The sequence below is a fragment of the Coffea arabica genome, chromosome 2e (assembly GCF_036785885.1).
Source record: "Coffea arabica cultivar ET-39 chromosome 2e, Coffea Arabica ET-39 HiFi, whole genome shotgun sequence".
Lineage (NCBI taxonomy): Eukaryota > Viridiplantae > Streptophyta > Magnoliopsida > Gentianales > Rubiaceae > Coffea > Coffea arabica.
In genome coordinates this window covers 3,185,440-3,207,729 of record NC_092313.1, presented here as the reverse complement: position 1 = coordinate 3,207,729, position 22,290 = coordinate 3,185,440, and the positions used below count along the sequence as shown (strand labels likewise).

General features: G+C 35.1%; 2 protein-coding genes across 6 annotated transcripts; both read right to left on the bottom strand.

Moving 5' to 3' along the window:
* Positions 1–2,136: 2,136 nt before the first annotated feature.
* Positions 2,137–5,267, bottom strand: LOC113730149 (probable rRNA-processing protein EBP2 homolog). The gene is made up of 2 exons (XM_027254650.2): positions 4,845–5,267; positions 2,137–3,246 (listed from the first exon to the last, which is right to left on the bottom strand). Exon 2 carries the CDS (start codon positions 3,236–3,238, stop codon positions 2,363–2,365), a length of 876 nt encoding a protein of 291 aa, XP_027110451.1. The 5' UTR covers positions 3,239–3,246; positions 4,845–5,267; the 3' UTR covers positions 2,137–2,362.
* Positions 5,268–10,372: 5,105 nt separating this feature from the next.
* Positions 10,373–16,307, bottom strand: LOC113730148 (peptidyl-prolyl cis-trans isomerase FKBP53). Of its 5 annotated transcripts, XM_072078152.1 has the most exons (12): positions 16,156–16,202; positions 15,945–16,018; positions 15,625–15,797; positions 15,188–15,411; positions 14,771–14,919; positions 14,049–14,412; positions 13,605–13,829; positions 11,948–12,164; positions 11,628–11,715; positions 11,501–11,542; positions 11,364–11,412; positions 10,373–10,714 (listed from the first exon to the last, which is right to left on the bottom strand). In XM_072078152.1, the coding sequence occupies exons 5-12, from the start codon at positions 14,802–14,804 to the stop codon at positions 10,633–10,635; spliced, it is 1,101 nt and encodes a 366-aa protein (XP_071934253.1). In that variant the 5' UTR covers positions 14,805–14,919; positions 15,188–15,411; positions 15,625–15,797; positions 15,945–16,018; positions 16,156–16,202; the 3' UTR covers positions 10,373–10,632. The 5 variants fall into 5 exon arrangements, 4 of the variants coding, with proteins under 4 accessions (XP_071934253.1, XP_027110449.1, XP_071934251.1 ...); XM_027254648.2 differs by lacking the exon at positions 15,625–15,797 and having other exon boundaries at positions 16,156–16,306; XM_072078150.1 differs by lacking the exons at positions 11,501–11,542; positions 15,625–15,797 and having other exon boundaries at positions 16,156–16,307.
* Positions 16,308–22,290: the final 5,983 nt, after the last annotated feature.

The window sequence follows — 22,290 nt, the reverse complement described above, 5'->3', positions numbered from 1 at the left end:
AAATTGAAATACCAATTAAAATAGAAGTAAAATATAAAAAGTGAAAATAAAATCAACATAAAAAGTTAATACGTCATTTGTTACAAACATGAGAAGTCAGGAGTTTCTTGTTTTAAATTTTAACTGTCAACCTCTAAACTCCGAGTCCAAATGCTCCAAGAAAAATGCTATTGCTAATTTTTTTCTATAGTAATTACTCGATTATATTTTCAATGTTTAATTATTCTTATCGGTGATTATTCTTTTTAACATCTAAATTTGACAAAATATAGTAATATGTGATTTTTTTAATATATTATCATACTTTAATATCAAATCAAACTTAATTTCCTTAAATTCTAAGATAATTTTTTGTAAACAAACCACTCATAATTGTTTACACAGCACGTGATAATAAAATAACATTTTTTTATCACATAACACTCGTATTGTTAAAGAATAGAAGGGTAGAGAGTTTGATTCTGAGTGTTTTATTTAAGACTTGTACTAGCATTAAAATGTAGCTGAAACGCAGAAAGGCCCTCTTGATGAAATCAATTTTGAGAGGGATGATCATCAACTAAGCAAGAAAAATCACAATACGGTTGGCTTTGAGTGAAGGAATTCAAAAAGGATTAACATGAGAAAGTTGAGGAGAACTCGGACTTAAACGTAGCCTTATGCCATGTTCCAGTTGAAACACGTACGCACGGGAACTTTTAACTTCATATGCCATAGATGGAATCGAACTAATATGATGATCGAGTCAAATATGCTGACAAGAATTCGAGTAACATCTTAAATTAATCTTGATTTGCTGCTTGACAAGTCTAGTAATTGCCCCTAACTAATGAAAAAGTTGCACGTAAACATACAAAAAGGTTCTACTTGATTTCAAAGTAGACTCTACTTTGCATGTGAATTAATGTTCGATTGAAACTTTCTTGTTGATTTGGAATCAATTATTAGGCATGCCAAATAATTACTCGGTATCAACATAAAATTTCTCATTCATCAAGTATTTAAAAGCCCTTAAATAATGCAATTTCTCAAGGTAGATAGAATTGATTCGAATTCGAAGTCATCCTGAAATGAATTGGTTTGAAATTCATTCGATGATATCTTTAATTATGTACTTTTTGATGGATAGAATTGCAAGACATTGCCACTAATGCCATTTAATTGAAATTTGAAAGGACTGTCGATTAATATTCAAACGACATATGCAGCGTGGAGTCTAAGAGCAGCATTTCTTTGTTGGGCCCCCTTTTAAGGTTTTACCGTCGCTTGGGCCCTTAAAACCCTTAATGAAGCCCTTCGACTGTGGCCTGCGACTTGAGTGCTGCCTTGTCCGTTCTTATGAGCTTTCGCTTTTCTGTAGGAGAAGTTAATTTGGGTGATAATAGAGTATTATTTGGACTAATTACTGTAGCACTTTTTGTGATTTGATGTATGTAAGATAAAAATGTGGTTAGAAATATAAAAAGATTGATTGGAAAATGTGTTTATGATGCAAGCGAAATATTATTATTTGAGATAATATGTTATCCAAACACTATACCAACACATAGAGTATTGATTACGTATTCGGCATTTACACACTTTTTGAGAGCATTGAATAAATCTCTTGCATTTGGAAATCAACAAAGAGGAGTTTTTGTCCATTTAAAATTAAAAACTGTAAAATATCCTTATTTATTAGTGTAATAATTATTTCACATAACAATTACTTCCAAAAGCCAAATGTTACAAAAAAACTTGCTTTAAGCAGACAATATTTAATTAATCCGTAAATCTTCCTCGTTCGTAGATTGGATAGAATTATCTTCATGTTTAGAAGAAATTACTTCCTTGAATAAGAGAGATATTGTGTTAAATTTATAGATTTCCTCTCACATCCAATGGAGTCAGAGACTTTATTCATTCAACAAGGCATGAGAATGAGAAAACTTAGAGAACTAGTTTTTGCCCTCCACATTGTAGGGGCACTCCAAGGGACCGGACTGCTTCCCATATAAAACTGTGGAGCGCAGACAACGTTGCAGGTATTATTTTAGGTAGTAGGGCAGAAAAGTTGGAGCGTGTATAAAGAAAAGAAACAATTATAACATCAATACCTCGAAATCTATAAAACTGAACCCCGATTGACACAGGAAGTTGGCTAATCCCAGAATAAAATCATCATCAAGCAACAAAAAAATTTGCCAATCAAAGAGCTCAACCTGCCAGCTTATTTGACAGCATTAGAATCATAAACCATAAATATTAAGCTAATATAATTGAGCAAATTACCAAATTTTCTAAAAGCACATTGTCAAAAAGACACGTTTCGAAAAAAGATCCATTTAAAGCTCTGGCACCGAGCAAACCACATTAAAGTGTATCACCTCTTCCTTTTCCTACCTGAAAAATTACCGTTGAAGCCTCTTATATCACTTGTAGTCTCAGAAGTGTTCTGCTTATTTGGGCCTTTCCTTCCTCCATAACCAAACTTGGAGTTCCTGAATTCCCTATTCTTTCTATTTTTATCTGGCCCTTTCATCCCCCTTCTACCACCACCTTTCCCTGCCTTCCCTCCAGAACGGTCTCCTGGAGCCACCCCGGGCTGTTTCTTACTTGATCGCTCAAATGCCTTTCCATCTTCAAAAGCAAAATCCAAGTCACCGTCTTTGTCACCACCTGCAAAGCCACTGTGCTGCCTATTTTTCCTCCACTTCTTAACAGACTCTATCTCTTCCTTCTTTTGCTTAGCCCGCTCCTTGAGCTTCTGTGCCTGTACCTCTTTGGCTATTTTCTTGTTCTCCCTTGCCTTCCTTCTCTCCTCACTCTCCTCAATCTTTCTTTTCTCTGCCAACAGACGACCCTTAACTTTCTCCATGTGAGTATCAGATTTGACCATCTCAGCATAGTAGTCAGATGGCCTCAAGAAAGGTATCCCCATTGACTGAAACTCCAGAAAGGCCTGCCTTGTGCCCTCCAATGCCTGCGTATAGAAAGCAAGCTCCCGCGTCAAGTCATCGTTAACGTCCACCTCTTGCTCCCTGTCAATGTCTACCGAAAGCTTGTGTATCCAACCCACATTTTCAGGCCAACTTATATCTCCCAGTTTATCAAGCAAACCGTCCCTGTTGTTTACAGCAGTCTTTGAAGGTTCAGCCAACTTCACATCTTCATCTTCTTCTGACTCTGGTTCTGAATCAATGACTTCATTATCGGGATCCTCCATTCCAAGATCATTGATATTTTCCTCGTCCAGCATAACCTTTTCTGGGATAACAATAGAAAAAGAAAGTCAGAAAATAATCAGTAGGTAAGCTCATTAAGTCAAAAAGGATACTTAGTATGTTTCTCATCCATATTTAACTAGCTGTCACCAGAAGTAAACTATATGAGAATTATATTCAGCATTGCTAGTGATGCACACCTTGCAAACAGAAGATGACATCTGACCGGGTATGCAAGCCTTAAAGGACTTAGATGGCTTTCTGACACCTACTTACATTAAGACCTGCCTTATTCTAAACTATAAGTTCCGCCTAGCTAATTGTACACGTTCCTAATCGCACAGATATCTGTCTTTTTCACAAATAAATGGTTCCCTGAGGACAATAGGTTCCATAAATATTAGAAGCAAGTAAATATACGCATATAACTGTTCCAAACAGTAAAATAAAATCAGTTAATGGGGCCAAAAGATGTAAATCCATTCACTTGAAGTGTACAACTTCCACAACCCCAAATTCCCAAAACAATTGAAACTTCATACAGGAAACAAGGACACAGACAGGCAAAATTATAATTACTACAGCAGGAGGACAAGTATACAAGGAGACAAAAATTAACCGTCAGGACCTTCATAGTGGAGATATCCATGAAAAAATCAAGATACAATAACCAAGAAATAGCAGCAAGAAAAGTAAAATGAAAGGTCTAAAGAAAGTTTTTTTTAAAAAAAAACTAGATTTTTATCCTAAAGACCGAATCTTAAATTTCCCAATATTAGAAAAAAACCCTAAAAACTCTCAACCATAGGAAAGAAATAGAAGAAGATATACAAAAAGGGATAGCAAAAGCCCCAAAACACACAACCACGTGAACTCAAGATAACAAATTAATGGACAAGAACAAGTGATAGAAAATTTTACTTAAAAATATGATTCCTTTTCTAAATTTAGAGGGGGGAGGTAGAGGATCGATAAGCTGACTAAATGAAATGGAGGGGTTGGTGATGAAGGGATCAAGGTTTAGTGAAGGATACGAGCTAGTTAAGGCAGCAGCCTCCTCAGTCCTCAAAATCCCTAATAAACCCTATCGGCTTGTCCCTCCTCTCTCAGCACCAGTTCAAAACAGGTAATTCTCACTTTTAGGCTAGGGATGGCAACGGGGCGGTTTTGGGGTGGGGGAAGGCATCCCGGTGTCCAAAAGTTCCCCGGCACCGCCCTGTTTCCCCCACCGGTGCCCACGGGAGAAGAAAATACCAATTAAGTAAACACGACAAAATAAAGGCATACGTCAGTTCGCTAAGTGGATTTCACTTCAACCACACCCGCTCAGTCACTACAAAAGCTTCTAATAGATAATCAAATGCAAAATTTCTGATATTCTATAGCAAAAACAGAAGTTCAGATTTTTCTTCCACTACCAAAAGTTTACATTCCTCTAGCTGGTTTCTACATCAGAATGCTCAAAGTGAATTCAGATTCAACGAAGTATATTCATTCAGAATTCAATTTTCACAAGTCTTCACAGAAAAGGTTAATAGCCTCAACAAAAGCATATAACATAGAACCAGGAGTCAAATTCTATTGCACATAGCAATTGATTTTGGGGAGAGAATCTGACAAATTACAACTCGTGGTGGTTACCAGGTTATGGGTTGGCTCTGTAAAGCTGCACCCTCTACTTCAGGCGGTGGAGAATGGAGCGGCGGCCGGCAGTGAAGATTGAGCGAGTGAAAGGGAGGAGCAGAGTTGCGGCTACTGTTGTTCGGGAAGACCGAGAAATTGAAGGCTCGATCGACGCTCCCGCAGTGGAGGAAGGTGCGGTTGACAAGATTAGACGGAGAAGCGGACGAGCAGTGAGTTGTGATCGTCGATGGACAGTGACAATGCGTGGGTGGGCTTGCGGCTGATAAGAGGATGGAGGGGTAATAAGGGGCCCGAGAGAATTAGGGTTCCATGAATGTTTGCATAATTAGGGTTAATTACAGAAACCTTCCCGAGGTTCATCCTAATATCAACTAGCGCTGTCAAAGTTACAAAAATTTCACTTACCTCCTCTATCAATATAACGTGACAGTCACATTGTGCCTAGATATCCCAATCAGCGGTACTGAAATGACAATGCTACCCCAACATTTTCTACTTTTTTAAGTAGCAAAAGGCTGGAAAAATTTTTTTTTAAAAAAATCCTATATCTAAAACCAAATAACATGAATCCCGTATAAAATAGTTTTCTCACTCTTTACTGTGAAAATCTTTGCTTTTAATGTTTGTCTCTGCTATAACCAATCTCTTGAAATTTTCACCCTAATTTCTAGGGGTGTGAATCGAAATCGAAATCGGTAATTCGGAACTTTGAAATCGGAATTTTTCAAAATTTTGGTATCAGAATTTTTGATCGATTTCGATTTCGAATTTACCAATTCCGAATTCGAATTTGTTCCGAATTCAATTCCGAATTCGGTAAATTTCGATTTCACCGAATTCATGAATATAAAAATTATTATTATTATTATATAAATATTATATTACATATATATATATATAATATTATATATATGTGTGAAAACGAAATTGAAATCGAAATAGAAATTCCGATTTCACCGAATTCATGAATATAAAAATTATTATTATAATATAAATGTTATATTATATATTATATATATATATATGAAAAACATATTTGAAATCGAAATAGGAATTCCGAATTCAATTTCGATTTCGTTTTCGATTTGAAAAATCTCATTACCGAATTCGACCAATTCAAAATCGGATATTCCGATTTCCATTCCGAATTACCAAATTACCGAATTCGAAATTGAATTCGGTCGGTAAATCGAAATTTTTCGATTTTGCACACCCTTACTAATTTCCCTCTTCAAAGCAAGATTTTTGCTTCTCTTTTATTACAATATTAATTTCGACCTTGTTTCAACCAATGTTTTGAAGCTTTTAGGGATAATTTCGATCTCCAACAATTTCGCTGAGGATCTCTAAGGTATCAAAAATTTTACCTATCTCCCTTACCCTTTTGGAAATGAAAAAACTAATCTTAACTTTATAATGAAACTCCCTTGTTTGTCATGCTCATACAGAGGATAGGTTTTATAATTGTTTCCCGATTTTACTTTTTATTCATTTCTCTTGTATTTCATCAATAAGGTCAAAGTAATTATAAATAAGGGTAAAATACACAAAACCTCCTTGCGGTTTGATTATTTGACATACTACCTCATCATTATTTAAAAACACCCACACTACCCCTTCGTGCTTTGGACTAGAGTAGAATTACGCTTTTTGACCTGCTATTGAACCGATAGTCTGTCTATTATTAATTTTTTCTTTTTCATTTTATTTTCTTTTCCTTTCCTTTTTTTTTCCTTTTTTTTTCCTTTTCTTTTTCTATTCTTCGTCTCCTTCTTCCTCAGTTTCACATTCTTCACAACCCACAACATCGAAGCAAGGGGGTCTTGGCATCTGCTCATTTTTTCATTTTCACATTTTCTTTCATTTTCCTCCTCTCTCCTGCTCCCCTTCCCCCTCCACCACTTCACACCACCATCCCCTCCATTAGAACTTTGCACCACCATTTCACACCATCATCCCCATCTCCACCCAAACCACCACTTCATACGACCATCCTCTCCACCCAAAATCTAAAATCCTACAAATTTGGAGTACCATAATATGAGAGGTAGTGGGTCAGTTTGTACTTTTATGTATTGCTACAGATCTAGTCCCCCACGGTAAAAATGGGCACCACCGGATCAGCCATCAAAGACCCAAAAATTGGGTAGAGGAATTCTACAGATGGGTCTCATTTTTGCTACGATTTCGGGGAGAAAGAAGAAGAGGACTTGTAGTTGTAGTCTAAAACCGTTCTTAACATTTCTTTTCTTCCTTTAGTCTTTATCTTCCGCCTTCGTAATCTGCATCCCCACATCCCTTATATCTACGCCGTTCCCACTCACCGCCTCTCCTATTCATCAACTGCGTTCTACATCCTGCAATTCTTTTCCAGACAGACCAAAACAATGGACCCTTGTCCATTCGTCCAAATTGTGATTGGAAACTTGGCGGTGAGGCTACCTCCCCCATCCTCTTGGTCTAAGTCAACGACCACCACGACCCTGTGTTACTGTAAAATCAAGCTCAAAGGCTTCCCAATGTAGTATTCGACAGTCTCGTGGCTTTCTCAGGAGAGTGGTACTGATGCGATTGAGAGTAGGATTCATGCTGGGTTTAACTTCAAGAAGTTGGAGTTTGAGAAGCTTGTTGAGAAATTGGCTGCCAGAGGTAGGACTTGTGGTTTGAAGATTGAGATATATACGGGAAAAGGAGGGAATATTTCTGCAGCTTGCGGGTGGAAATTGGGTGGGAAATTTTTGGGCAGTGTTTTGGTGCAGCTGGACTTGAAGGCAACGGAGCATAGTAATAAAGGGTGCGTGATTCAGGATGGATGGATTAGTACGGTGGGCGGTGGGAGGGAAAAAGTGGTTGAGTTGCACGTAAACATGAGAGCTGAGAGCTGAGCCAGACCCAAGATTTGTGTTTCAATTTGAAGGGGATGTCATTTTCACTCATCTGATTTGTTCACTTTTTCAAGAATTTTATGATGGAAGCTTATGAAATTCATGAAATTTTTTCTTGGATATTTGGGTGAATTTGGATTTTGGAGCCATTGTTTTGGAAGAATCTTTGAAGACAAAGCCGCGTGCGGTGGTGGCGACTGGTCAGTAGAGAGAGATGGCAGAGCAAATGTGAGAGGGTATGAATAATTTTTAGAAAATTTTAAAAGTGCATCACTAATTATAAAATTTGTAAGAATACCTATGATAATTAAGTCAAAGCACCAAAATTAAAAGAAAAAGTGACAATAAAATAAAAATTATTAAAAAAATAATAATACATCATTTGCAGGTAGCATACAGGTTACCGGTCAAATTTCACTTTAGTCCAAAGTCCGAGGGGGTAGTGTGGGTGTTTTTAAATAATGAGGAGGTAGCGTGTCAAATAGTCAAACCACAAGGAGGTTTTCTGTATTTTACCCTATAAATAACTATCAGATCAAATGTCAAACTAGTAAACATTTTTTGATAATTTTTAAAATCATCCAATTTTTTAGTTATTTTTTATATCAAAATCAAGAATATGTCAACATAATCGAAAAACAAATGGTCCAAAATAAAATCACTATCAAACTATGATAGTTATAACATCAAACTAATCCATAATCTTTTAAAAAATCAAGATAACATTTTTTTTCTTTGTCTTGAAAAGAATCTGTATCCCCAATAAAGTACTAAAAAAAAAGAGGAGGAAATCCAACTGTTTAAGCAAGCTCTCGGTGCTCAACTGGGTGTATTTCGCCACATTTACTAAGCTTCCGTAGAGTCTAGTCTCCTTCCTTCTCTGAACCATTTCCGTGGGAGTTATACTTCGCTTCAGGTAGATGTGATCCTCTCTGATGGAACCTTTGCTTTTCTCACTTTCTGTGGATTAGAACCCTGAAGATGTTGCTCTCTCTGCGTGTTCACACACGAGATTTTTTGGAAATGAAGATATCGAGGCATGTCTTAGCTGAGGAATTTAAAGTTTAAATGGTACTCCACGTCATCATTTTTCCCGCCCAACACTAACAATTATCAATATTATTATTTGGAATAGGGTATTATATCTAGGGATAATTTCAGAAACCTCCCCTAAGGTTTCTAGTAATTTCAGATAGCTCCCCTCACATTTAAAAAATTACACATATCTCCCCTAGAACATAGGTTGAGGTTTCACCTTGATGGTGTAAGACCAAAAAATTATATGAATGCCCAAAATTGCAATCATCTAAATTTCCTTAATATGAATAATCATTAAAAATTTTTAAAAGTGAAGAATACACTTGTATAATATCAAAATTATGAATTTTATTGTTTAGCTAATGTCTTGATATTTTCCATCCCCATGATTTTCTATATCCACCTGAATTTTCAAACTCTTATAACTTCTTCTTCTGAACAAATTCTTGGTCTTGGATGTCAAAATTCATTGTCGTAATTCTTAATTTACAATCTTTATCTCTCTATAGGTTTTTTTTTCATATATTGCTTACCAAACCGTTGGTTATACAACTCACAATCCTTACCTTTTTCTCACTCAAATGGTCAAGTCCTCAGTTACAAAATTCTTTTAACCTCTTCTCTCAACATTTGGATTGGTCATCCTAAATCAACCCACATTTTTTTTCTCTAAATTGACACAATTTTATTGAGAACAAGTTTGATGTCTATTAAGAGGAATCATACAAAATATCAACAAAGTGCAAGTTTGGGGTAGTAGTTTTAGTATAATCTATCAAATTATACTTTCTCGTAATCCAATAGCTTTTTTTATGTTCAACGATATGAACAATTGGGTTATTGGTAGAGATGATTGCTTCTATTATCATCAACAACAATGGCATATTTGAGTGATAGAAAGAAGCAAACATCTTTCTTGATTAGCATATTTGAGAAATAAAAGGTTACAATTTAATGGTCATGGTAGAAATAATTTGGTCACAAGTCTGGTCAAGAAAAATTGTTTTCCTTTTTTCATTTTCCTTTTTTCTGTTATCTTTTCCCTTTTTTTATTAATGGCTTATATTTTGAAAAATTATAAAGGTTATTATAGTCATTGTCTATCATCAAGGGAGGTAAGTGTAATATTGAAAATCTCAAGGGAGCTTAGTGAAATTATCAGAAACCTCAGGGGAGGTTTCTGGAATTATCCCTTATATCTACTTAAAAAATTCAAAAGTAATTCCAAACATAAATTTAGGAGTAATTGTGATCATAGGTACTAAACTATTTAAAATAGCATGATCTGATCATTGAACCTTTTTTTTACTTATCCAAAAGATCACTCAACTGTCTAAAATGAACTTTTTAAGTCATATTAGCTAATTTTTCTCGTAACCAACCACTAAGATGCACATTTGACTTGCATTCCAAGTTTTTAGGGACAAAAATGTTCTAGGTCGCCCGTCATTTTGGATTGACTTAACAATGAATGAATCAAAAGATACGTTTTAGAGAGTTGAGTGACCTTTTGACCGGAAAAAAAAAAATGTACCGCTTCAAATAGTTTAGTGACTATTCTCGCAATTTACTCATAATCTAATTACTCCATGAAGATAAATCTGAAACATAATATGGAAATCCCATATCAATTATATTTTCTCATAGAAAATGCTTCTGCTATTTGGGCAACTGTTTTTCGACACCATAGGGTATATATGACATTAACACTCGAAAAAATTCCAACAAAATTTGGGGTCTAATTAATGAGCTTGCTGCTTGCAACTACTGTACAAACAGTAACAAAATTGGGAAGCAAAATTCTCGCAGGAAAATGTTCCACTCTTCAGAAAAGGAATGTAACTGTCCAGAAACAAATCCCATCAATTCACATCAACTAACTCAACATCAAAAACCAGCCAGGAGTTTGGTGGTATAGCTGCACCAGCACCTTGAGCTCCATAACTGCATTATGGAACAATTTTGTCAAGCATATTACTTGGATGGATTCAAAACAGTAAAGAACACATACCGACTCGAAAGGAATATTAAAAAATTCTAGTGCAATAAGCAGATGAAAAGAAAATTATGTTTAATCATCCTAAAGTTCTATGAGAATTATGAAGAGACCGTACAACTCAAAATAAACACAGTGGCAACCTTGGCACTTCACTTTTGGCACTGGCAAACCATCCTCTTAGTAATTTCCACAAACATAAGGAAAAGCGGATTGCCAGTACATATTAAATCATGTGGACTGCCAATATCGCTACCAAAAGCTAAACACTAAGAATGGAACAATATTTTCTTCCAAATGTTGGTACATTTGTTATAAACCAGCTAAGATAAGTTTTGCTCCCAAGAAGTGGACGTCTGGAATGGTTAAGATCCAACTACTTCATTATCAACAAAAGCAATTATGGTTCTTTCACCTCTGCCTTCTATTCTTTCCACCTATTTTCACCCACCTTATTTGATCAACATGAGTAGCAGCATAGTAAATGTTTTCTATAGGATATTTTTACTGCTATATATGAAAAATTTAACTGGCTGAAATTTCAAGTTTTCAACTGCAATTCAACAGTATTACATTAAAAAATGAACAATTGCATACCCCATGGCTGGTGGAATTGTCAGCCTTCTTTTGTCCCCAGTGCGCATGCCTGGTGATTTTAAGAGTTAGAAGATGTCAGTTTCATTCTGAATTTTGGAAAGCAACTATTGAAATCAGGAAAAAGTTTATTTGAATACCATTAACACCAATATCCCATCCTTTAATGACTTGTCCAATGCCTGTTAGCACAGACACGTATATTAACTGAGAGAACTGATAAGGTTCCAAACTGCAGTCACAAGTTCATGCAAAAGAATTCAATACCTAAACGAAATTTGAATGGTGCTCTTCCAATGTTAGAGTCAAATATTTTGCCATTTTTCTTCAGTTTTCCAATATATAGGACGCTAACCTGTATATTGAACAAAAAAATAACTCTCATTAACAGCGATACTAAATATTACCACATGCACTAATGATAGCTTTGTCTGGAAGTACTTTAGCACAACACAAATCATCAACTCCTCTCACTTAAGGCTTTTGTTTTCATTTTTCTCATATCTCCTCCTTATTGGCAGAAAGGGGTTAAAACTTAGAACACTTATAGCCATGCCCATATGACTCATAAAGAGCTAAAAGTTCACCTTTCGTCCAGGAGTAGCTTTTTTGCCATCTGGTTTACCCATGGCCAACTCCTCTATGACCAACCCATTAGGGAAGGACCTCACTTGAAGTGACTTATTTTCAGCCTTCTCTTCTACCTCCATCTTAGACCCAATCTTATCTGAAATGGTTTGCCCAGGATCTGAACTCACCGCTGTCTCCTGCTTCTTCTTCTTCTTGTTTTTCTTTTCCTTCTCCCTGGAGTGAAACACCATAGTACCATGGTAATTTAGTTAAAAGCTTGGTCCTATTCAATCATCACTGTAAGGAAATAAAGTCATGAACAGATGAGAAAATAATTAATGATCCAATTGTAGCACACATGAACATAAAATGTATCCATAGAAAACCTCTATGGGGTAATGTATTTGATCCCCTGTTAGCCTCAACAACTAAATTCAGTTTCTTGGGGCATGCTAAAAAGGTAATGGTCTTTTTTCTAAATGGTTGTTCTCCCAACCCCCCTGGGGCACATTGGGAAAATTATCAAATTAGAGAGAAAAGTATCAAGTGATAACTACTTCACCATAACATGACATGCTAATCATGCCAGATTATAGATAACATGTAATTAAAGATTTACATGCACCTCCTCAAACAAAGATAGATATTAGGGATAATTTCAGAAACCTCCCCTGAGGTTTCATGAAATATCACCTAGCTCCCCTGAACTTTTCAAAATCTCACTTAGCACCCTTGAAGTGATAGTAGGGCCATATGCTAATATCAAAGGTGATGAATTGTCAATAATACCCTCATATTTAAATTTTCTAAACTTATTTTTCTTTCTCTAAATGTCAATGAAATATAGGATTTAATCAATGAAATATTCAGCGCATTTGGAGAAAAATAGCTGCAGGTTCTTTTTTTCCCCTTTTTTTGTGTTTCACAACTTTATTTATTTATTTAGTTATTTGTTCCTATTCATGTAGAGCGCAAGAGAAATAAAGTAACTAAAACTCCGAACTGCAGTTTTTCAAATTCTGAGTTTTTTATAATAAAATTTTCATATTTCATACCCATAAAAAAGTCTGTCTATTTTGAGTATATTCTCTGTATGATATTGAAGTTGAATTTCATCTATTGCTGAGTTTTTTTGGCTCAAATGTATGCTTTTTACATGCTAATTGCCTTCAATGCTATGGAGGGTTTTATTTATAGAAATGGTTTAAAAAAATATTTACTTTTACTGTCTCTCTCTACTATAGAAATGACTATTGGCTGTAACATAAAATCTTATTAATTTTCATCTCCTCACTTTTAAGACAGTTCCAATTTAGTACTTTTTTTCCTTGGTTTGTAAAATGTTCATTTTTCTATAGGCTAAGGGTATTAAAGGCACTAAAATAATCTCTCTCCTCAAACATGAATTTTTTAATATTACTTTTGGTTAGAAGGGTGACAATGTTACCAAAATGTCAATTCGAGGGGTGCTAAGTGAGATTTTGAAAACCTCAAGGAGCTAGGTGATATTTCATGAAACCTCAGGGGGGGTTTCTGAAATTATCCCTAGATATTATGTGCCCCATTAAGTGCTACAAGCAACAGAAAGATGCGACTCTTTTAGTGCAAAAGACCAGATGTTTCATTTTGGCAGATAATTTATGAAATTTCGCAATAGTTAATCACAAATTTCACCTTTCAGTATTTGGCTCCAGAACATTTCCCATGTCAGCTACTCGCTTTTGCACCATATCACCAGAATTCTCCTCTTTGGAGAAATCATTGTTGCCATTGGTTTCGTGTGCTATTACCTCCTTGTTAGCAATCTTTTTCTTTTTGTTCTTTTTCTTTTGCTTGGTATCAATTCCTGGAGCTGCATTGTCGACTTGAGCTAAATTATCACGTGATTCACCAATTTCCCTGTTCATGGTGAATAAAAAAGGAATTCGTACAAGAGCAAACAAATATTAGTTTGTAAAGCAACTAATTATTAAGTGCAGGTGAACCAATCAGGTTGAAATGAAGCAAAACTCTGAATAAGCATTGTAATTGGCAGATTAAAGATCAAAATTATGCATTGCATGCATCACAAGTTTTCCAGGATCTTTTGTATTTTCTCTGAAGTGAAAATCTCTTTACCTTGAGTGCTCATCATCTTGGCCAACAACATCAGCCTTTCTCTTTAAGCTTCTGTTAGGGGCAAAATCATCTTTGCCTTTCTTTTGTATCGCTTCCTCACCAGCATTATCATCCTGAGTTTCATTTGCAGTTACTCTGGTAATCAAGTCATCCTTTTTCCTTTTTCCAGGGGAAGAAATCGGGAAGCCATCCTCATCTTCACTTTCCAATATGGGAGTAACAGATGTACCCCTGACAACAAGCTCCTTGCCTGAGTTTTCCTTTTTATCGGACTCCCCTTCATGATTTCCCTTTTTCTTTGTTTGCTTAGATATGGCGACTTCCTTGGTGGGCTTCTTATCATCCACTATCTCCTCAATTTTAACTTTTTTAAGAAGACATGAAAAGAGGGCATAGGGGAAGAAATAACAAGTTAATTACTGAATAATACTACTCATACAGATCTTCATACATTCTTCATTTTAGAACATTGATGGAATAAAAATATAATATACAAGATGTTAACAAAAGAGCCATCAACAAAGTTCCAAAAAGATTAAATGTGACTTCTTACGTTTTCAGGCTCATGAAATAACCACTTGCCCAGCTCTCTTTAATATATAACTTCTCAACTCATAGTTTATTAATTTCCTTGCAAGTAGCAGGTTAATGAATATACAGAACTCTTTGAAACCAAATTCCAGCCAAAAAAAAAAAATCCCAAACTAACACAAGAGAAATACCTCCACTGTTGCGGATAGGTGAAGATGGATACATCTCAAGATCATCATCATCATCAATGAAGTCATCCTCATCTTCATCTTCAGAATCATAATCAAGAGGATCATCCGTTTCACTTTCAGTCTCAAGAACATGCCCCTCATAATGATCTCTTCAATTCATAGTGAAGGAAAATCATGGAAAAAAAGCGGGCACAGAAGAAAACCAAGCATCTAGTTGCACGTGTTTTAGATCATAATTAAGCCCACCACAAAAAAAAAAAATTAACCGAGTGGAATGGATCAATCATGTCAAAAGGATACAAAAAGCAGGCACAGAAGAAAACTGAGCATCTAGTTGCATGTGTTTTAAATCATAATTAAGCCCACCACAAAAGAATAAAAACCGAATGGAATTGATCAATCATGTCAAAAGGATACAAGACACCATCATCTTCGGTTTCACCAAAGAAGAAACCAGAGAGATGGATGCTATGAGGTCCAATGACCGAGAAAGTAACTTCCTCATCTTCCTCAAACTCAAGATTCAGTGCGCAATTCTCCAATTTTTCAGGAAGCAACGAGCATAGATAAATTGGCTTCTTATCTCCAACATTACATTGTACTATGGTCTTTTTGGATGACTTACCTGAGCCTAAAGTAGCCTGAATCCATGGCAAAGCGAATATAATGAAATAACCACACACCAAAACAGTACGGTAAAGCATATCGGAAATCGAGAATACAAATATCAGCAATGCAATCCATCTGAGTCCATTAATGAAGTTTTGATCCAAAAGAGAGCGCCAACAAGTTACCAAAAAAAATAAAATTTTGTGAAAATAAAGTATGAAATCTCAAAGCAAAGTCATCCTCACCTCTCAGAACAATGCATTCCTGCTGAAGCAAAGAGCACGAAACTTTACAACGACAAATAGGGTTAGAAATGGTTTAGAGGGTGGTTTTAAGAGCAGGAGTCTAGTACAACAAATATTTCACCCCATATGCGGGAGAGCATAATCCAAATCCAAAATCAAGTAAACCTGTCTCCCTAAATTGTTAGCAGGTACAGATTACGTCCCATGAAAAATTGAACAACACAGTGCTATATATAATAAATTGAATTGTGAGAAAAGAAAATAAAACGAGAATTACATAACTAAATGAACAGTGTAGATGGAGTTAAATGGAAAAAAACCTGAGATAAGTGAAGTCTCCCCCGGTCATCACCGAAATGATGAACATAAGGTTTTCCTGGTTTCAGCTCAATCCCTAGGCAAGTAGCCAAACAAAATAATAGAAAGCACCTTATAGCTTAATTCCCTATTGGATGTTAATCTCATGCTTAATGAAAGAAAAGCAGATAAAAAGGAATAAGAAAAATCGAAAACAGATGACAAGGAACTGACCCCAAAACGCCATTGTTCTTGAGTAACAGCAGTTGCAGCGGAGAGAACAAGACCCTCTGTTAAGTCCAGAAGGAAGTTTTATTGGCTCTTAAACCCTAATAACCCCTAAATACCAAGAGGCTGACATGGAAAGCAATGTGTCACCTGTTGAAGATACGGCACCGTTTTTTTCGTTAAGTGAAAAATTTTGAACCTACAACGTCATACTACTTGTTATTCATCCCATCAACGTCTAACCCAATCCTGTCCTAGTAATCACACCCTAACCTAACCCTGCCCTAGTAATTGCCCCTTAAAATAGCCAATTTGTCAGTAAAAAGTATATATCAATATGTGGTTTCTTCTTGGATTAAGAAACAATTGTTTAAAAAAATTCACCAATAAGGAGGTTGGTGTCATTCGAGTCGTAAAACTTTGTTAACAAATGAACTTGCTCAATGGCGTGAGCTGAAAATTAGAATTGAAGTTTTAACTTTTTATGTTTTATCTGAATCTACGAAGGATCACATACAAAATTGCATAGATTATCTTAAGGGTTAATTCCACTTTGTCCTCCCAAACTTTGGACGATTACCCACTTCAGTCCCTAAACTTCAAAATGGAACACTTAAGTCCCTAAACTTATAAATATCTCCCACTTAAGTCTCTAAACTTATAAAATGGGACACTTAAATCCCTAAACCCTTATAAAATGGGACACTTCGACCACCAACGGCATTCAGGATTTGTTAACAATTTTCCTTAAGTGGGAGGTATTTATAAGTTTAGGGACTTAAATGTCCCATTTTGAAGTTTAGGGACTGAAGTGGGTAATCGTCCAAAGTTTGGGGGGACAAAGTGGTATTAACCCTTATCTTAATAAAGAAAAGGGAAAATTGCAGAGACCTCTCCTGAAATTTCTGATATTTGCACTGACCTCCCCTATCAATTTTGAAATAGCATTGACCTCCCTTATAAAAAGTTGGAGCCAATTTAAAAGGTAAAAGTGTGTGAATTTACTAGAGTACCCCCAATTGTATTTGACTTTACCAGATGAAATGTTTGAGTACTTTCATCAAAACCAACGTTTAATTTGTTAAACAAATTAAACTAATCAAACTATTTCTGCATAGTTAAATTAATTAACTAATTAACTATTAACTAATTATCTAATTAACTAATTAACTAATTTCTATTTATCTAATTAACTAATCAAACTATTTCTGCATAGTTAAACTAATTAACTAATTAACTATTAACTAATTATCTAATTAACTATTAACTAATTAACTAATAATCTAATTAATTAATTAACTAATTAACTAATTTCTATTTATCTAATTAACTAATTAACTAAAGCTGTTGTTTGTCTGAAACTAACAAACTATTTACATGTTAAATTAATTAATTAATTAACTGCTTAACTAATTAACTAACTAATTATCTAATTAATTAATTAACTAATTTCTGTTTATCTAATTAACTAATTAGTTAATGTGCTAATTGGTTAATTAGCTCCACAGGCCAACGAAATTGGTTAAATAGCGCATTAAATATAAAACCTGCCAGTTTCCCATAAAGAGTTGGTATGTTATGGACAATTTTTTTTTAAACTTTCACATATTTAATTTATGTTAAATATAAAACATACTAGTTTTCCTTTGGGCGCTATTTAACCAATTTTTTTCATAAAAAGCTGGTATGCTTTCCATAAAGAGCTGGTATAAAACATACTACAAAACCTACCAGTTTCTCATAAAGAGCTGGTATGTTATGCGTTATTTAACCAAATTTTCATATTTAAACAAATTTATGAAAATTAAAATAACGTATTTGAAAGTTACATTTTTATTTGGAAGAACGCATTCCTTCGATGCGTTTTTCACCCCTTTGGGAAGAGACTCAAAAATCGCCACCATTTAGAAAGTTAGTTTAAAAACTCTCTCTTTTTGGGAATTTACTCCTTATTAATACAATCACTATATTTATTTTTCTAGTATTAATTTTTGTTATGGTTTATGATTTTCTTATATTTTATCAAAAAAGTTAATAACTATTGTAGTTACAATTATGGATATGTTAATTTGTCGTATGTGTAATTCTTTTGTTTTATAAGAATTGTTATATCAGGGATAATTTTAAAATTTAATCGCATTTAATTCCGAAACACTCATTAAACCAAACTAGATATTGAAATGAAAAATATGTTGCATTTATACCCCCTGAACTTGCTTGATCCTTAATGCCTATGCCCCTCCTTTGTTAATACTAATTGTCAAGCAAGATCAGGGCAAAATTGGAAGAAATTTCTTATCTCACTTCTACAAATAATTTTTTAATGGGACATCAAGCCTCAGGGGAGGTTTCTGCAATGAATTGTTCCTGTTCAGTGGTGCTAAATGCCATTTCTAAACCTAGATGGGAGGTCAGTGCAAGTGTCAGAAACCTCCCCTGAGGTTTCTGCAATTATCCCAAAAGAAAAAGGATTCAATCTTTCTATTACTAGTCCTTGTGAACTTGTGATCCAATTTTGCTGATGAATCGTTATGCCAGTCTACCGCTCGATGCTACTGTATGAATAAGGGATAATTTCACAAACTTCTCTCGATGTTTCTTACAATCGTATCTAGTATTCTTGAACTTTTTAATTTTACACTTCTATCTTTTGACCTTATAAAATGATCACAATAATTTTGACATATCAATATTTTTCATGTAATTAAACAATCCGTTCCTAATCTTGTGCATATGAATGCATTTCACACAATTTAGACATTGAACGAAAACGAAAACAAAAACAAGTTTCACTCGAGTAGTAACTAATAATGTTCTAAACATAATTTTAACATATTATAAATTAATTTTAATTTTGCTTAAAGGATTTAGAGGTGAATAAAAGAAGATGCGGGTTGAAGGTTTGGCCGGTTTTTGGTACTCTAACATTTGAGGGACAAGATGTTATGTTAATAAAATTGGTGAATTTTTTTTGAATTCAACAATACTGATATTTTTTTTTTAAAAAAACTAATAATGGTGGGGATCATGAAAATAGTGGTATCGATTTGAAATGTTGAAATATGGAAGGTTTAGAATAGTAAAGATGAGAGTAGAAAGTGCGTTTGTGATAATAATCTTATGGAAAAGTAAAATTAATTTCACAATTTCATGAGGACATTTTGGATTATTCATTCACAATGTTGACTGTTGAATTGTTTTTTGCTACCAAAATGATAACTTAAAAGGAAGTATGTATAATTTTTAAAATTTTAAAGGAATTAAATGAAATTATCAAAAATACCAAGGGAGGTTTCTAAAATTATCCCATGAACAAACACCCATATAGAATAGAATTGAGAAGTGAAGCTTCATGCGGTTTCCCTCGCGGTTGTCAGAGCAAATTATCAAATTTAGTTCCTAAACTATTTAACAAGTCAAAATAATCTCTAAACTTTATTTTGACTTAATTTAGTCCCTTAGCTGCTCTAAACTTTGTTATGAGCCAATTTAGTTTCTCAATTATTTTACTTAAATCAAAATAGTCATTTATATGGCCAGTTTGGTATTGATTTCGTTGATCTACCCAATTTATTAATTTTCTACTCCGACACTTAGGAGTAGGATAGGAATCCAGTCATTACCCTTATTAAAACAAGAGAAAAATATATATTTGTCAAGAAATTGATAGCAAAATCGAATCATATAGAGAGCAAAAATAAAATAGAACTTCTTATAGTGAAAAAATAGGACTGGTGTCGGAGAAAAAAAAATTTCACATGAAATCAACACAATCCATTAAATGGAGAAAAGAAAAAATAACACAACAGGACGCAAAAGACCGGAGAAAATGTGCTAACTCATGATGATTACTCTTTTAAGAAAAAAGTAAGAAAAAAAGATTTTTCGTTTTTTTTTTCCGTTCCATTATCCATATGATTCAACTTCATTGCTGATTTCTCAAAGAGTATTTTGTTTTTCTGCTATTTTGACTTTAATAAAATAGCTAATGGATTTTTTTTTTTTGTCAGAATATCAATTCCTAAGATCTAAGCTAATCCCACAATCCCAACCAAAAGGCAATTGCTGATTTATGGCTACACTTATGGAACTTAAATCCTAGACACTCATACCCTCACAAGACGATATGGAACTCAGGGAGAGGGAACAGGGAGTTTCTACTAAACACTAACTAGCACCCACTTACTCTGTTTTTAATCTCACCTCGGGTCCTTATTTCTTTTTGTCAGAATATCAATTCCTAAGAACTAAGCTAATCTCACAAGCACAATTAAAAGGCAATTGCTGACTTCTGGCTACACTTACGGACGAAATTGATGTTTTGCTGAGATTGGTCGTGGTCCCACAGTTCCGTGAAGTGTAAGCTTTACAAATTTAGTACTGTAATAATCCTGAATAGAATAATGGAAATACACGTCAGCTCCCCATTAGCTTTCACACCACACCAGGCCACGCCACGTCACCATCATGCCGCATATTTGCCGCGCCAAAACCCAAAAGAGAGCGGGCTTCCCCGGCACACTTTATTCTTTTTCTCATCCGCGAGACACCTTTAAAAAGCCTAAACAAATCAAAGTCTACTCGAAGTCTACTCTCTCCATCCATTCAAGACTGCCAAGTATCAATCGTCTTTATCCAAGCTTCTCTCCATCCTCTTTGCAAGAAGTTGAATTTTCACTTTCCAGTTTCCACTTTTGAAGTAAATTAACTTTAAAAAAAAAAGATGTGGAGTGTTTCTACATTTGATTTGATCACTGCGGCTGCTGCTTCCGATTCTCTCGTTGCCTTTTGTTTCTTCAATTTGATCATAGCCATTCTGTTGGTTGGCAGCTCCTGGCCGAGTTCAAATGTTGTTTGTGATCAACAGAGTCCTACAGCTCTTCCCGGAATTGCAGACAAAAAGGATCAGGACATCAAGGACGGTAGCTTCGATTCTTGCAAGTCCTTGAACGTAATGATTGCAGAACAAAAACGCGTTAGCCTCCTTGCAGAGTCATCATGTGTTAATGAAGCTGAGATCAATGACGATGGTGAAGAGGGCCCAGATGATAACCAAAACAAGGAAGATGATGAGCTGAGAAGAAGAGTCGAAGAATTTATCGATAAAGTTAATAGAGGTTGGAGGGCAGAACAATTAAGAATGCAAGCTTCTTGCCGTTGATGATAGTGTGATACTGAACAGTGTAAATCATTCAAGTCTAGCAGCTTTAATTAGGCTAATGCGGGATAGCTCCGGTACAACCGCAGTGGAAGGATGATCAAAGTTCCTTTTTGTAACTCTTTTTTGGGAGGAAAAGGGCCTGAGGATGAAGCTGGGATAGGGATGGTACCTATCTTTTGGAAGTATGAAAAAACTTCTCTCACCATATATGATATATCTCGACTATGAAAAAAAAAAATGCCAAACTCTTTTTTTTCTATTTTTTTGTTGGTAGTTTCTACTCGGTGTTTTATGGCAGAACAGTTTTTTTGAAAGAAGTGCATCGAGCAATTGGAGGGATTTGCCCTCAAAATTTGCCCTGCACGGTTAAGGACCAAGATTTGCCCTCAAAATTTTGTGCGGCTGAGATTACACCATGTAACTCGATTTTCGCGTCAAGTGTGAGGCTCACCACTATCTATTCTGAAAATACATCCTGTGAAAAAAAAGTTACATCGTGTTTAACCAATGTTACGCACAGTTTTCACAAAAGTTACATCGTGTTTAACCAATGTTACGCACAGTGCAAAATGAGGACAACCTTCACAGGTGCAACCGTTTGTGCCCCGTATCCCAATTGGAGCGAGGGGATCCTCGTCTCTCTCTGGAACGTTTACTAGCTTTACTAGAGCTGGATCGTGGGTTTTGATGGAAGATTTAAAGTTAACTTAAAAATGGGTGCTCATTCACGAATCCCGGAACTTACCCGCATTGGGAGACAAAATATCTTTTCTCTTCCTGTAATGTTCTCAAACATCAAAGAAATCTCAAGGACACATACAGCAAGAAATTTCCCAATGATTTTGGCGGAAGAAGATTTGGTACTTCTGGAAAATTTAGTTGATGGATGGAATAAACTCACTAAAAGGGAGGTCTTAGCGTCATGAATATTCAGGAACCTATCCTTATAGGCTCTTTACAGTTGGTTGGAAGAAGCAACT

Bases quoted from the DNA above. Each gene is read 5' to 3' on its own strand.
- LOC113730149 (XM_027254650.2), bottom strand. From the start codon at position 3,238: ATGCTGGACGAGGAAAATATCAATGATCTTGGAATGGAGGATCCCGAT.
- LOC113730148 (XM_027254648.2), bottom strand. The intron at 14,920-15,187 runs GTATCCTTTTGA...TATGAATTGAAG, and splicing joins ACCGAAGATGATGGTGTCTT to AGATCATTATGAGGGGCATG. The intron at 13,830-14,048 runs GTAAAGAGATTT...CACCATGAACAG, and splicing joins CAAGATGATGAGCACTCAAG to GGAAATTGGTGAATCACGTG.